Source organism: Esox lucius, chromosome 5 (genome assembly GCF_011004845.1).
Source record: "Esox lucius isolate fEsoLuc1 chromosome 5, fEsoLuc1.pri, whole genome shotgun sequence".
Taxonomy (NCBI): Eukaryota; Metazoa; Chordata; class Actinopteri; order Esociformes; family Esocidae; genus Esox; species Esox lucius.
The window spans coordinates 36,207,652-36,222,082 of record NC_047573.1 but is presented as its reverse complement, the minus strand read 5'-3'; the positions used below and the strand labels follow the sequence as shown (position 1 = coordinate 36,222,082).

The following is a 14,431-nucleotide window of genomic DNA, read 5'->3' as shown; positions in this document are numbered from 1 at the left end:
GATTTCATAATGATAACAGAAATCACCCAAATGACCCTAATCAAAGGTTTACATACCCTTGAATGTTTGGCCTTGTTACACACACACAATGTATCCAAAGCCTTGCAAATGCCAGTCAGTACTGTTCAATAACTTATTAAGAGGTGGACAATTTGAGGATCTTTTGATACCAAGCCAGGGTAAGGTAGACCAAGAACAATTTCAGCCAAAACTCCCAGATGAATTGTTCGGGATACAAAGAAAAACCCACAGGTAACCTCAAGAGGAATACAGAATGCTCTTGAAAAAGAGGGTGTGGTTGTTTCAATGAGCACAAGACCAAGTTGACCCTTCAGTAATTACAGCAGAAAAAGGTGAAGGGAGTGGCCATCACAGTCTCCTGACCGTAATAACTTCGAGGCAATCTGGGGAAATCTCAAACCTGCACTTCATGCAAGACGACCAAAGACTTTGCATGACCTGTTGGCATTTTGCCAAGATGAATGGGCAACTATACCACCTGCAAGAATTTGGGGCCTCATAGACAACTATTACAAAAGACTGCACTGATGCTAAAGGGGGCAATACACAGTATTAAGAAGCATTAAATAAATAACCCAACTGCACCTGTAACACAATCAGGATGAGGTAGGAACTGGTTATATTTTTAAAAATTTTAGAAGGTGCAGTCCTAGGCTTGCACATCTATTTTTGGATATTTTAAAAACAATGACACCTAGTGCTGTGATTTAAGATAAGAGCAGAAAGTGGTTTTAAAACAATTACATGCTACAGAGTTAAATGCTCCACCACGACAATCGTGGACTGTTTCTAAACATAGCATGGACGGGTAGTCCTTCTCTATAGCATGGACGGGTATTCCTTCTCTATAGCATGGACGGGTATTCCTTCTCTATAGCATGGACGGGTAGTCTTTCACTATTGCATGGACGGGTAGTCCTTCTCTATTGCATGGACGGGTAGTCCTTCTCTATTGCATGGACGGGTAGGCCTTCTCTATTGCATGGACGGGTAGGCCTTCTCTATTGCATGGACGGGTAGGCCTTCTCTATTGCATGGACGGGTAGGCCTTCTCTATTGCATGGACGGGTAGTCCTTCTCTATTGCATGGACGGGTAGTCCTTCTCTATTGCATGGACGGGTAGTCCTTCACTATTGCATGGACGGGTAGTCCTTCTCTATTGCATGGACGGGTAGTCCTTCTCTATTGCATGGACGGGTAGTCCTTCTCTATTGCATGGACGGGTAGTCCTTCTCTATTGCATGGACGGGTAGTCCTTCTCTATTGCATGGACGGGTAGTCCTTCTCTATTGCATGGACGGGTAGTCCTTCTCTATTGCATGGACGGGTAGTCCTTCTCTATTGCATGGACGGGTAGTCCTTCTCTATTGCATGGACGGGTAGTCCTTCTCTATTGCATGGATGGGCAGTCCTTCTCTACTGCATGGATGGGCAGTCCTTCTCTACTGCATGGATGGGCAGTCCTTCTCTATTGCATGGATGGGCAGTCCTTCTCTATTGCATGGATGGGCAGTCCTTCTCTATTGCATGGATGGGCAGTCCTTCTCTATTGCATGGATGGGCAGTCCTTCTCTATTGCATGGATGGGCAGTCCTTCTCTATTGCATGGATGGGCAGTCCTTCTCTATAGCTTAGTCTATTAATTAGATGGAATTAGTTCCATTTATCTGGACTCTTCCCACAGCGTTTAACCAAAAAACAGAGCTGTTGTTCGTAAAGATCAGCATCTGCCAACTGTACAGACCTGCTACAAACACACACAATGTCTTATTTAATGAGAATGTGGGAAGCTTTCAGAGCCCTCTGTGTCTCTATCATGATAAACATATAGTGTAAGGACAAGGAAGAGCGTGCTATTACCCCAGCACAGAGGACAAATCTTTTTTAATCCCTGGGCACATCAATACCCAAGCTTTTCATTCCAGCTGACATTTCAAAATGAACACACACAAATACACACACTTTGCAGAGCAGTAATGCACTCCACCACAGTCTATCTTAATTTAATCTGTACTAAGAGCACACCTGCACACACAAAGTGCATAACTCAATAGAATCCCTTCCGCTTTCTTGCAATTTAATCTAGACTTGTCTTCCACCTGCGTCTATGCCTTCTCTTGTTCATGCTTTCTCCCACATGCACATGCGTGCATTTGGTTCCTAGCCAAAGGTCCTCTGTATCTCCAAATTGGTAGAGCACGGCGCTTGCAATGTTATAATAGTGGGTTTGAAATCCGTGACCGCCCATGAGTAAAGTGGAAACAAGTACGGCAAAAGCATCCAATAAAAACATATAGAATATTGCATTATGACAAACACATACTTTCAATGAGGCAAGGATAAGAAAGAGTGTCGCCAGATAAAAAACAAGATTGGGAAAAGGAACATTTTCTTTTTTCTTTTTAAAGTCAAACCCGCCCCTTGCAATTTTCTTCTGTAAATAAGTCATTGAGCTCGTCACATTACATAGCCTTGGGGAACAAAAGATTACAGGGCAATCTAATGTGGTGCTCACCAGTGAAGAAAGCCTTGCGCTTCATTACTGGGGCCATTATCACTACCTCTTAATGGTGTGCGCATGTGAGAAAGACAGTGAGTAAGCGAGCAAGAGAGATAGGAGATAGTTTCAAAGTTCAGACAGTGTGCATGTTCATGGGAGTAAGTGAGACAGAGTGATGTAGAATGTCAGTGGGTAAACCTATGTGTGCCTACATTTGTGAGCATGCCCTTAAAATGGCGAGTGTCACATCTGAAGGGATGGCATCTTGGGTGAGTTCAAGAGGCACTTAATAAAGAAGTTGTCAGGGAAGTTGGGTCCTGGAAGATTTTTGTCTGAAACAGCATTTCAGCCATTGAGACAAATCATACAATATGTCCCAAAGTGCAGAAGAGAAGCTAGGAACACTTAATAGAAACCCATTAAAATCTGCCCTCTACTAGCAACAAACACAGATACATGTGACCTAGCGACAAGTCATGACTGATTGTGGAGAAACAAACATATTTTGAATGATTTATTATATACAATGTATTTTATTCAAATCATATCTTGTATTTTATGACTGTAAAAGGCCTTAGCATATCATTCACCATTTTCATACTTATTAAACCATTCAATGATCCCTTGTGCCCTGCGGATGGGGGAATGGTCACCCTGGAAGAGACCCCTCCCATCTGGTTAGAAATGTTTTATCATAAGATAAAGGTGATTACCCAAAATAACTTTGTAATAATTTTTTACCCTTCCCTAAAAGAGGACAAGTGGACCCAAACTATGCCAGGAAAATGACAACTATGGCATAACAGAGCCTCATTTATTCAGGTTTTATTTTGTCACCCGTGTGTGTATATATGTATTTTGATTTCAGTTTGTCAACCACTGGTTTATGGGACTGCACACAGCAGGAATGACACTGTTCTAATTGTTTTGGTAACAACAGAAATAAATAATCTTGGGTGTTTGCGGTACAGTTCATTGCCAATATAGCGTGGCTCTATGCAACCTCAAAAAAATTATGCAACTCCGTAGAAGGTATATATGCACAGTGCGTTGCGGCTCTCACCTTCCATGTTAAGCTATACTTTTAACACAGCTTTTTGTTGATTATCCCTTAGGGAAAATAGTGCTTAATCTTCCTATTAAAGACATGGGGATGAATAACCACCCTTTTGTGTGTGTGTGACTTCGTGTGTATGTGTGTGTTTGTGTGTGAAAGAAGGAAAAAAAGAGAAAAAAGGGAAAGTGACCCCACATGACTCTGGGACCATTAAGGGTATTAAAAACACTAAAGCTTCTATTCTGCTTACGGCGAGGGAATCGGAGACCGAGAGAGGCTACTTTACCACACACAATTAACTGTGTCAACATTAGCCGGATAGGAGGTACCATCAGGGACCAACTTTACTTTAGTTTGAAATGTGTGTGTGTGTGTATATATAACTGCTCAGGTATGTTACAAATTGTGGATATTTACGGTACTCACAGCTGGCACTGGTCTCCTTTGATCCCCTTGGTGGTGCAGAAACACTTGCCCGTCAGCACCTGGCACACGTTAGCATGACCGTTACACTTACAGGCTGAAGAAAGAGATACATAAAAGGAAATAGAGAAAACATGAGGAAAGATGGGAAGATAGACAGACAGAGATAATGTTTAGTAATCCAGGGCATGCTGTAAAGTGGAAACCTTATGACCAACCACCTTGGTGAATCACAAAAATAAATGAGCATGAAGCTCCTAGGATCTGAGTCACAGCCAATTCAACAATGACAACAGAAACACACAATCAAGGCTTAAAAGGTAGTCAGTGAGTGGGCTTACATGCATGTATTAAAGTTAAGCCGTGCTGAGGCCACTCATGGGCCTACACTTCCCAGAATGCAATTATACACACATATGGAAGCATTAGTTGTTACTCCTGCATGGTAATGGCTGACCGTAACCTCCAGAGGTCACCAGACAATAGGAATAAAACTGGGCCCCAGGCAGTAACTCCCACAACTGCCAGCATGGGTAAGAGCGTGCCGTATTGGTGAATTATGGAAAAATGGTGATGAGGCTTCAAAAGAGTAGCATGCCAGAGTGCCTAATATGCATCAGCCTTCCTGACTGCCTCCCTGTCAATTTATTCCAACAAAATAGTGTCAAAGGAATATCAACTAGCTAAAGCAAGAACTTCAATCTCAGTTTGAACTTGGTCAAAAGTTTAGAAGTTAAAGTGAGTCTGAAACCAGTTAATTTTCATCGTACTGATCACCTGGTCCTGGGCTGGGGGAGAAGATTTGCATTTAAAAATGAAGATCATTTTATTCATCAACTGTAGACAAGGTCCAACTGAAATATGACTTCACTTTACCCAAGCCTTCCCAAATAGACATAAACAGCTGGGAGAAGTTAAGTGCCTTGCCAAATGGAACTGGCAATGGCATCTACAATTTGAAACAAGCAATCCTCCTTTTGCCAGCTCTCTTCTCGTCAGATTTGTCCAGTCAGAACTATGAATCAGAATGAATCATCACATCACTATTTACTGCTCTAATTCACTTTGCAAACGGTTTATATACGCACAAGGGATCTCAGGTGTTAATGGCAGATTAACCATATACACAACACGTTTGATTGGGAAAGTAAAATGTAAAACAAAATGAATAATAATAAATTACGATTTGTTTTGGAATGTCAGCATTTGGAGAGTGGTCAGAAACTAGAGTGCATGGCTTCCTTCCATACCAAAAAGGTTTCTGAGGAGCAGAGATGACCATGCCTGCAGTATGAGAAGGGAAGGGAAAGGGGCAAAATTACACTGCAAACCAGTATTTATTTCAAAAAGTCAATTTTAGTCTTAGTTTGAGTTTTTAATCAGCCTACTCAAACCTACTGAAGATAGACTAGGCTTTTTGAATGTGCACATGATGCAAATAAAAGGTACAGTAGCTAAAATATTCATTATTTAAAAGAAAACAATGCAATGACTAGAATGTGACTAAAACAACTGTCACATTGGTATTTATTTTTATTCAGTGCATTTATAATTTTCCATTGAGATAGTAAAGTTAGGCAACATCTTAATTCCATTATGTGCATTTACACAGGCTTGTCCACCTTTCAGTAGGTCAGTTAATAATAATGAAGAGGAAGATTATCCTTTTTCTCTGCTAATCAAATTTATAGTTTTAAATGTCATTATTGAACGGTGAAACAAAGGTTTACAAAGCTGAAAAGCATAATGGGCAATAAAAACAATGAAGTCAGAAACAGCTAGAACAAATATAAAGGAACAAGGGCTCTAGACGAGAAAAACAACTAACACACACAAACAACTATCAGACAATACTCCACAAAGACACAGATCCGGTGTGCATAATGATGGGAAGTATGGGGTGATGTGATGAGGAACAGGTGTGTGTAATAGTGGAGAGTTCAGGGTGCTCCATGAATGGCGATGCTAGCAGTCGGAAGAATGGCCAGTGGTGGCTAATAGGCCTGCAACAGGGAGCAATGTAGTCAAGCTTCCCCAGGAGGGTGGTGTGATCACAGGAGGCACCATAACAGTGTAGGCTACTGTAAATCATTCTTTGATCATCCTTTTACTCTGCTAGTCAAACTAATTGAATAATACACTGCAATGTTTTTACTTGAAGAGAGGCTACCTATCCTTGGATCTATAAATGTTATTTCTATGAATAGGCTGTAGCCTGTGTGTTATTCATTATTTGAAATGTATCGTGTTTATCAAGCAACCGTGCTTTAGGCCTATGTATGGCTATTCATGTGTATATCCTTTGATTGGCACAAACTGGTCGATAATGTCTCTTATTTTACCTTGTACATCATCAAAATGAGATCAAAATGAAATAAATTCTAATGGATTTATCTTTGAATAATTTAAGGGTTGTTTAATTTTCTTTTCGTACATTCGTAGGGCCGAATAAATTATTGAAAATACTATAGCCTGTGTTCTTAGAAATAATGGTTCTTCGTATTCTTATCTGAATAGTTTTTTTTCCTGTATAAGACCTTCAATACGAACACATTCTTGTAATTTCCAAATTCATTAACCATTTAAAACAGACAAATTCTGTAATTCATTATTTCTTAGACTTCTATATAGTTTGATAACTCAGTAGATGAACTGATGCTCTAGCTGGATGGTGATGCTGCAGAGGAGAATGTGTATGCTAACAGGGACAATTTCGTAAGCAGATGATGTGAAACGGCGTTCGGCTCTGGCTGATAATGGGGGTCTGAAGGCCTGGTGGTTCTAGTGTTAACAATACCTCATATCGCAGCCCAAATAAATGCTTCAGAGTTATAATAACTGACACATCTCAACATCAACGGTTTAGAGGACACAGGCCTTTATAATTTATAATTCAGGCCAACCATAAATTATGGTATAATTCAGGCCTTTATGGTTGAATTGCTGCAAAGAAATAATTACTTAAGGACATCAATAAGAAAGGCTAAGAAACATGAGGAATGGACATTAGACAGACGGAAATCTGTCCTTTGGTCTGATGAGTCCAAATTTCTGATTTTAGGTTCCAACCGCCATGTCTTTGTGAGACGCAGAGTGGGTGATTGGATGATATGGCATTAGTGGTTCCCACTGCAAAGCATGATGGGATGGTGTGGGGTGCTTTGCTGGTGACTTCAAGGCACACAACCAGCATAGCTACCACAGCATTCTGCAGCAGTATGCCACCATTTTCAAAAGGACAATGCCACAAAACACACCTCCAGGCATTGTAAGGACAATTTGACCAACAAGGAGAATGACTGAGTACTGCATCAGATGACCAGGCCTCTACAAATCACCAAACCTCAACCCAATCGAGATGGTTTGGGATTGGACCGCAGATTGAAGGAAAAGCAGCCAGTAAGTGTTCAGCATATGTGGGAACTCCTTAAAGAGTGTTGGAAAAGCATTCTAGGTGACTACCTCATGAAGCTGGTTGAGCGAATACCAAGAGTGTGCAAAGCTCATCAAAGACATGAAGGCAAAGGGTGGCTACTTTGAAGAATCTAAAATGTACAGCTCCAGAAAGAATGTACAGACCACTGCACCTTTTTCTTTCCTTTCCAGAAAAGTTGAAAAGGAAGGTTTTGAGTGTGGAACAGAAGGGTTAAAATTAAGAGACCACTGTAAATTGAACACTTCTGTTCCTCACTCAAAACTTTCCATTTCAACTTTTTTGGAAAGGAAAGACAAAGGTGCAGGTCTCTTAATTTTTTCCAGAGCTGTATTTTCATTAGTTTAACACTTTTTTTGTTTACTACATGATTCATTCCTACAATGTGGAAAATAGTAAAACTAAAGAAATACCCTTGTAGTAGGTGTCCAAACTTTTGAAAGGTACTGTATATAAATATATATTAACACTGAGTACATGTGTTTGTTATGTATGGTTGAGTGTGTGCATGAAACTTAGTGGACTGCTGAGCAGAGTCATGTTTTTCAGATGTTCAGTATCTGAAAATGTATAGATAGAAACTGTCCTTCCAAGCCTCTGAGTACCAGACCCATGCTTCTGTACAGCTCCTGCCTGACAGGTAAATGAGCAGCAGGGCAGCAGTGATAGTAAACTGTGCGCGATTCATTGAATCTTCTCTTTCATTTTGTACTGCCCGCGGGCTGTCTCTCATTTTATTTAGCTTCTCCAGTGTTTCAGTTGTTTCAGCTGTTGTTGTGGTTCTGTGCTGCTACAGTAGCATTAGCATACTCATTCAACTCTGCGCTGTGTTGTGCCTAACAATGTTTGATTAGTGTTTTTCTAATCAAACATCGTTAGTTTTTTTCCTTTTTAGAGCTTGCACTCTTACTTGTGTCATTGCTGAAATGTCCATCTTCCCGCTCTACCAATTTCAGTTCTATATTCTCTACTTATGCGTCCAGAGGCGACACAACCATCGAGTTTCACTTAATGTTATCATGACGTGTTATCGGTATACTTCTGTGAGTACGGGTACACAAACTCAGTATCGGCGCATCCCTACTTTTTAGAGTCAGCCTCAGAACCGGAACACCTGGTTGTCCAGAGCAGCATAGGCTTTCCAGTTTTGATGGCGCAGAATGTGTTGACCTCATGTTGGAGGAAATATCAGTAGGCGCCATGTGGCTCACTTGGCCTTTGTCGTCTGTGGTGCCAAGTAGTCTTACAATATGCATACATGAGTTGTTAGAAACAGATTCAAGCTTGAGTCCCTACTTCCTTTTTGCAACCTTCATGGATACAAGGACCTAGCAATTTGTCTTCAAGAGATTTTCTCTGAACCATTTGCAAACATCATTAACATATATTGTACTTGGGTGAACTGTCCCTTTGAGCCCAGGATTGAACATAAGAAAGGCAATCTATCTGCCTTTTGTTTTTATTTCCATTTATTTTCTTTGATCAGCTGTTATACTCATCTTCCCACTCTCCCTTCTCCTTCCTCGGTTACAATTTCCTCAGTCACAAATGAGGCGTGCTGAGAATGACATCACTGCATTCCCGTGATCAACTCAGGATGGCAGGCTGTAATACAGTCTGAGGTGTACATGAAACTAAACACTGTTTCAAGCTTATCTTATTTAAATGGCTTTAGCATGACTCCTTATATTGAAACATGACAACATTATATGTCAGACCGGACAGGACACTAATTACGATAGAAATTCTAGTTAGTGGTGAAATTATCACTTTGGCATGTCGTCCTGGTCAATGTATTGTTACTCAGGCTGTAAAGCAAGGGGTTTCTACTACTTGAAATAGGTACTTCAGTGCACCCAAGTACCATAGGGGTGCTACTACCACAGCTGGGTAGAGACACAACAAACTCAATGAGATACAACCAAGTCAATACACAGGAACTGTATGCACTTACAACTGAAAATAGGGTTTCACGTTACAGGTCATAGTTATGCTTGCATTACTTAGGCATTAATAAAAACCACAAGTGTGTGTGTGTGTGTGTGTGTGTGTGTGTGTGTGTGTGTACACACTACTGGTAAAAAATGTGGGGTCACTTAGAAATGTCCTTGTTTTTCGAAGTGTCCAGTATCTGTGTTCTTTTGCCCATCTTAATCTTTTCGATTCACTGGCCAGTCGGAGATATTACTTTTTCTTTGTAACTCACTTTCTGTTCAAACCAGTTTGCGCTGTTCTGTGAAGGGAGTATTACACATCATTGTAGGAGATATTCAGTTTCTTGGCAATTTCTTGCATGGAATAGCTTTCATTTCTCAGAACATGAATAGACTAACGAGTTTCAGAAGAAGGTTTCTTTGTTTTTGGCCATTCTGAGCCTGTAATCGGACCCAAAATTCCTGATGCTTCAGGTAATCAACTAGTCTAAAAGCCAGTTTTAATACTTGTTTAATCAGCACAACAGTTCAGCTATGTTAACATAATTGCAAAAGAGGTTTCTAATGATCACATAGCCTTTTAAAATGATAAACTTGGATTAGCAAACAATGTGTCACTGGAACACAGGACTGAAGGTTGCTGATAATGGGCCTCTGTACGCCTATGTAGAAATTTCCTTGGAAATAAGCCATCTCCAACTACAAGTTATTTACAACTTATACAATGTCTACACTGTATTTCGGAAAAGAAATGTGCTTTTCTTGCAATAACAAGGATATTTCTAAGTGACCCCAAACTTTTGAATGGTAGTGAGCACACGTGTTCAAAATAAGATAGTTCTACGGCGAGAGACTTTATCATTCAGTCCTGAAACAGCGTTTAAATTACACCACTACTAATCTCCCAACCGGAAAACATCCACTCTATATTTATGCATCTGCTAAATGACAAAATAGTAAATGCAAAAATGTGTCAGCCGATCATGTTTGAGAATAAGCCAGTTGCTTTTCATTCAAGCAATGTTTTTCTACATTCAGACTTTTTTTTTTAATGTGTTTTCATTTCAAAGTCAGTTTTGGAGGTTATTTGATTTAGAAATGTAGTGCACATTACTGCATAGTCAACTCAAAAGGACAAAAAAGGTTACAATCCCACTGCAAGAATAGCATTTTGATAAATATAACCAAGGTAAAAAACACATCAAAACTTGTTCAGACATCTTACAGGCTTTTAGTATGGCCTAAACCAGGGTTTCTGAACCCACTCCATAAGAATCAATAGGAATTGCATTGCCTTAGATGCCCTAATCTAATACAACTGATTAACTAGTCAACATCAACTAAAATGAAGGATCTTCATAAAGATGACAGACTGGCTTGAACAGTTATTTTTTCTACACAGTCCTGGGCCTGTAAGTGGGTGTTAACATAAAGGGAGCAAGAGCAACTGGCTCTGCTCCACTAACTGTCCCTTTCCCATTCAACCCAACCGCCCTTGGGCCCGGCCTCGTAATAAAAATGTCTGCCCATAACGTCCTTGACTAATTGAATCAGGCGTGCCAAATCAGGACTAAAACAAACATGAAAAATGGTTGGAGGTCTGGACAGGGTTGAGAAGTATTTGTGTAACCATATGGAACAATGTGTCTGCATTGTCACTGGTGGGTCTAGCCAACCATTAATTTATTACCTTTTATCTGGTGCCTTTATTTCCCACCACCAAGATGTTTTGAATGTGGCAAAGTGGCCAGTCACTATTCAAGGTGCGGCAGTGCCACCTGTTGGCCATTACAGTGAATCGCAATTTGTGTCACTTTGTGCCTCACCCTAATTCCGTTGCGTGTTTGTGAGTCTAGCAGGCTTATGCTGATAAGGAATTGAAACAGCTTCTCATGTTGCACCTGAATAAACTCGGCTATCGGTGCAGGCTTGCGGTGCTGGTGCTCAAGCCTCGGCCACGCACACAGGCTGGCTGTGCGTGGCCTTCAGATTTGCAGAACTACATGAACACAAACAGGAACCAGAGGAACTGTTCTTTGTCAACAGCCTTGGTGTGTGGAGAACAAGGTGTTATTTATATCCTTGATAATCAATGCATCTAACAAGCTAACCTTTGAATCGCTCTGTGTGTGTGTGTCCATACTGACAAAGAACTGTCATGAGTGAATACCTCAGATCCCACATGCAGCCCATGTACCCTTGACCACAGAAGAGTATGTGAGCGGAGCTGAGCAGTTTGATATCCCACTCAAAGAGCAGTCCTTCTGTACCAATCCAAACATTCAACTGTATTGTTCCCATGCCGCTCAAAATCTTTGCATGCACACAGAAAGAAAAAAGCAGCACTCCATATTTCTCCATTGTTTACAAAATAATTGAACAAACAGCGCATCTACCTTCATGATTATGTTGATTACCATTTGGATTCAAGTGTCTAAAGATAGATGAAATGAAAAATTTTTGGGCAAAGCAATGTTTAATTGCTAGGTTAATATAGGCAAGTAGCTCATAGTTGTGACTGACAACATGAGCCTGCTTACAACAAAGAACTTACCTATTATAAGTATATAATAAATCCTATACCCACCAGAGACAGGACAAGGAGAAGAACAGCGGTTCAGTTTCTTGCTAAGTGGAGTAATTTTCACTACGGACAATCAATTGTGTTATAGTTTAAGTGCACATATACATTTGTTACATGAGTACTCCTGCAACAGCATCCTTAAACAGAGAAGAAGTCAGACTGTTTTTCCTAAATGACTTGTCTGTTCATAGTTCTTGTAAAGATACCATTATTTATGTATAAGGGGGGCTCTAATTTTAAGGTTTATGGAATCTGTATACTAAAGAAATGCAGCTTTGCAGTCTGGCTCATTTTATTCCACCAGTCCAGCTTGTGCAGTTTCTAGCCCACAAACATTCAAAATTCTCTCCAAAATGCATTGCGGTCTGACGAGAAAGCTAAAAGCAGGGAGTAGTGGTAGAAATGCACATCTAGCAGCTGTCAATTCAGGCTAGATTCTCCTATAACTTAGTAACAATCACAATGTCACTATATTTTTACACTGCGTGCACAATTATTAGGCAAATCATATTTCTCAAGATGTATTTTATTGTTGAACAATCACAATGCTTTATGTCAATCCAAAATATTATTGAACCTCAAACCTGAATGTTAAACAAATCTTTCCCAGGGGAATATATTAGTGTGCACAATTATTAGGCAACTAAATTACAAAAACAGTTTCTCCCAACTCACTTGTTTATTCTCAATTTTTTTTTAAATGTGTAACAAATAAGTAACACTAAATGACAATTAATTCAAATGTTTGTCTTTTCAAAAATATTCAGTGACCAATATAGACAATAACTGCCATGAGCCTTCCATCCATGGAGGATCTTGATCTGTTCTTGATCAACTCTTGAGCAACTACAGCCTCCCAAATGTTGTTCAAAGGGGTGTATTGTCTTCCCTGACTGTAAATCTGACATTTGAGAAGGGCCCACAAATTCTCAATAGGATTTAAGTCAGGTGAGGAAGGGGGTCCAGGTCATTATTCGGGCATCTTTGAGGCCCTTGCTTGCTAGCCAACAGTGGAGTACTTGCATGCATATGATGGAGCATTGTCCTGCATAAAGATCATGGCCTTTTTGAAGGCTGAGGAATTCTTCCTATACCAATGGAAGAAAGAATCTTCCAGAAACTGGCAGTACGTATGGGAGTTCAGTTTCAGTCCATCTTCAACCCAAAAAGGTCCAACTAACTCATCCTTAATGATAGCAGCCCATACCAGTACCCCTCCACTTTGCTGGTGCCTGACTGAAGTGATTCCCTGTGTCCATTAGTGATCCAGCCATCTGGTCCATCAAGAATCACTCTCATTTCATCTGTCCCTAAAACCTTTGAAAAATCTGTCTTCAGGTATTTCTTTGCCCGATCTATACGCTTCAACGTGTGAATCTTATTCATTGGTGGTCTTCTTACAGCCTTCTTGACCTTGGCCATGTCTCTGAGCACTTGACATCTTGTACTTCTGGACACTCCAGGTAGGTTGCAGTTCTGTAATATGGTGGCACTGGAGGGTAATTCAATCCAATGAGCATTCAAGTTTATAGGGTTTGTAGTTGGAAAATGTGCATTGAAATAATGATACAATCAGAATTCTCACTTGCCTAATAATTGTGCACGCAGTGTTTTGTAACTGCGGTCTCTCTTCTTCCATTTGTGGGTGCAAAATGCCCTGCTTGGGTGCACAAATAATATTTGGAATGGAAAAATTGTGCATGTGTAACAATCGTGAATGTTCGCAAAAATCATCCTATTGGTCCACATTTACAAGGCTTAAAACACGGCTGAGTGTTCCTGGAGTGAAATTGAGCGGGACAGGTGGCTGCCACTCTAAAACCCCTCCACGCTTCCGCTCCAGCCACATACTCAGATCAGCAGATGACCCGGTGCTATTCCTGCCCAGTCATTTTAAGTTGTGTTCTGAAACACTGCGTGAGCAAACACTAAGCCACAACTTAAACTCATAAACAAAAACAAATCTGTTGTAATGCCATGTATAATGGCTCAGTAAAGTGTGATATTGGAAATAAAAGGTTTTATCTGCAAAAACAAGATTGATAACTGGCTTTGAAGATCTGAACCCTCAATGGTTTAAATATTGTCACTTTCTCTGAGTATTATTTTGAACATACTAGCATGCATTGGAGTGATACAGAGAACATGGAAGAGCATGGATAGCAAAATCAATACCCTAATATTTGACAAAACTGATGCCAGAATACTAGTAGTACTAATAGTACTAATCTCCAGAAAGATTGCTTAGCGTTGAGTGCTCACCTTGGCATTTGCCACCATTGGTGGGGTCTCCATGGTAACCAGGCATGCAAGTCTGACAGTGAGGCCCAGTGGTAAGGTTCCGGCACTGCTCACACACACTTCCGTTCACACAGGTGCTATGACCGTTGCACTGACAGGCTGTGGAGAGAAACAGTGGATGGTGATGTTTTCATATGTCTGACATTTGGTATGGGTTATGTCAGCTGCACCATGCAT

General features: G+C 40.4%; 1 protein-coding gene across 2 annotated transcripts in view; it reads right to left on the bottom strand.

Moving 5' to 3' along the window:
• Positions 1-14,431, bottom strand: part of atrnl1b (attractin-like 1b) — a 264,456-nt gene that overhangs the window by 200,926 nt on the left and 49,099 nt on the right. Inside the window, exons 19-20 of one of the 2 annotated variants that reach the window (XM_029119865.2) lie at positions 14,216-14,353; positions 4,006-4,099 (exon numbers count right to left, since the gene is read on the bottom strand). In XM_029119865.2, the coding sequence (XP_028975698.2) occupies positions 4,006-4,099; positions 14,216-14,353 (232 nt within the window). Of the gene's footprint in view, positions 1-4,005; positions 4,100-13,512; positions 13,611-14,215; positions 14,354-14,431 lie in introns of those variants that run through there. The other variant, XM_020045075.2, reaches the window with a different exon arrangement.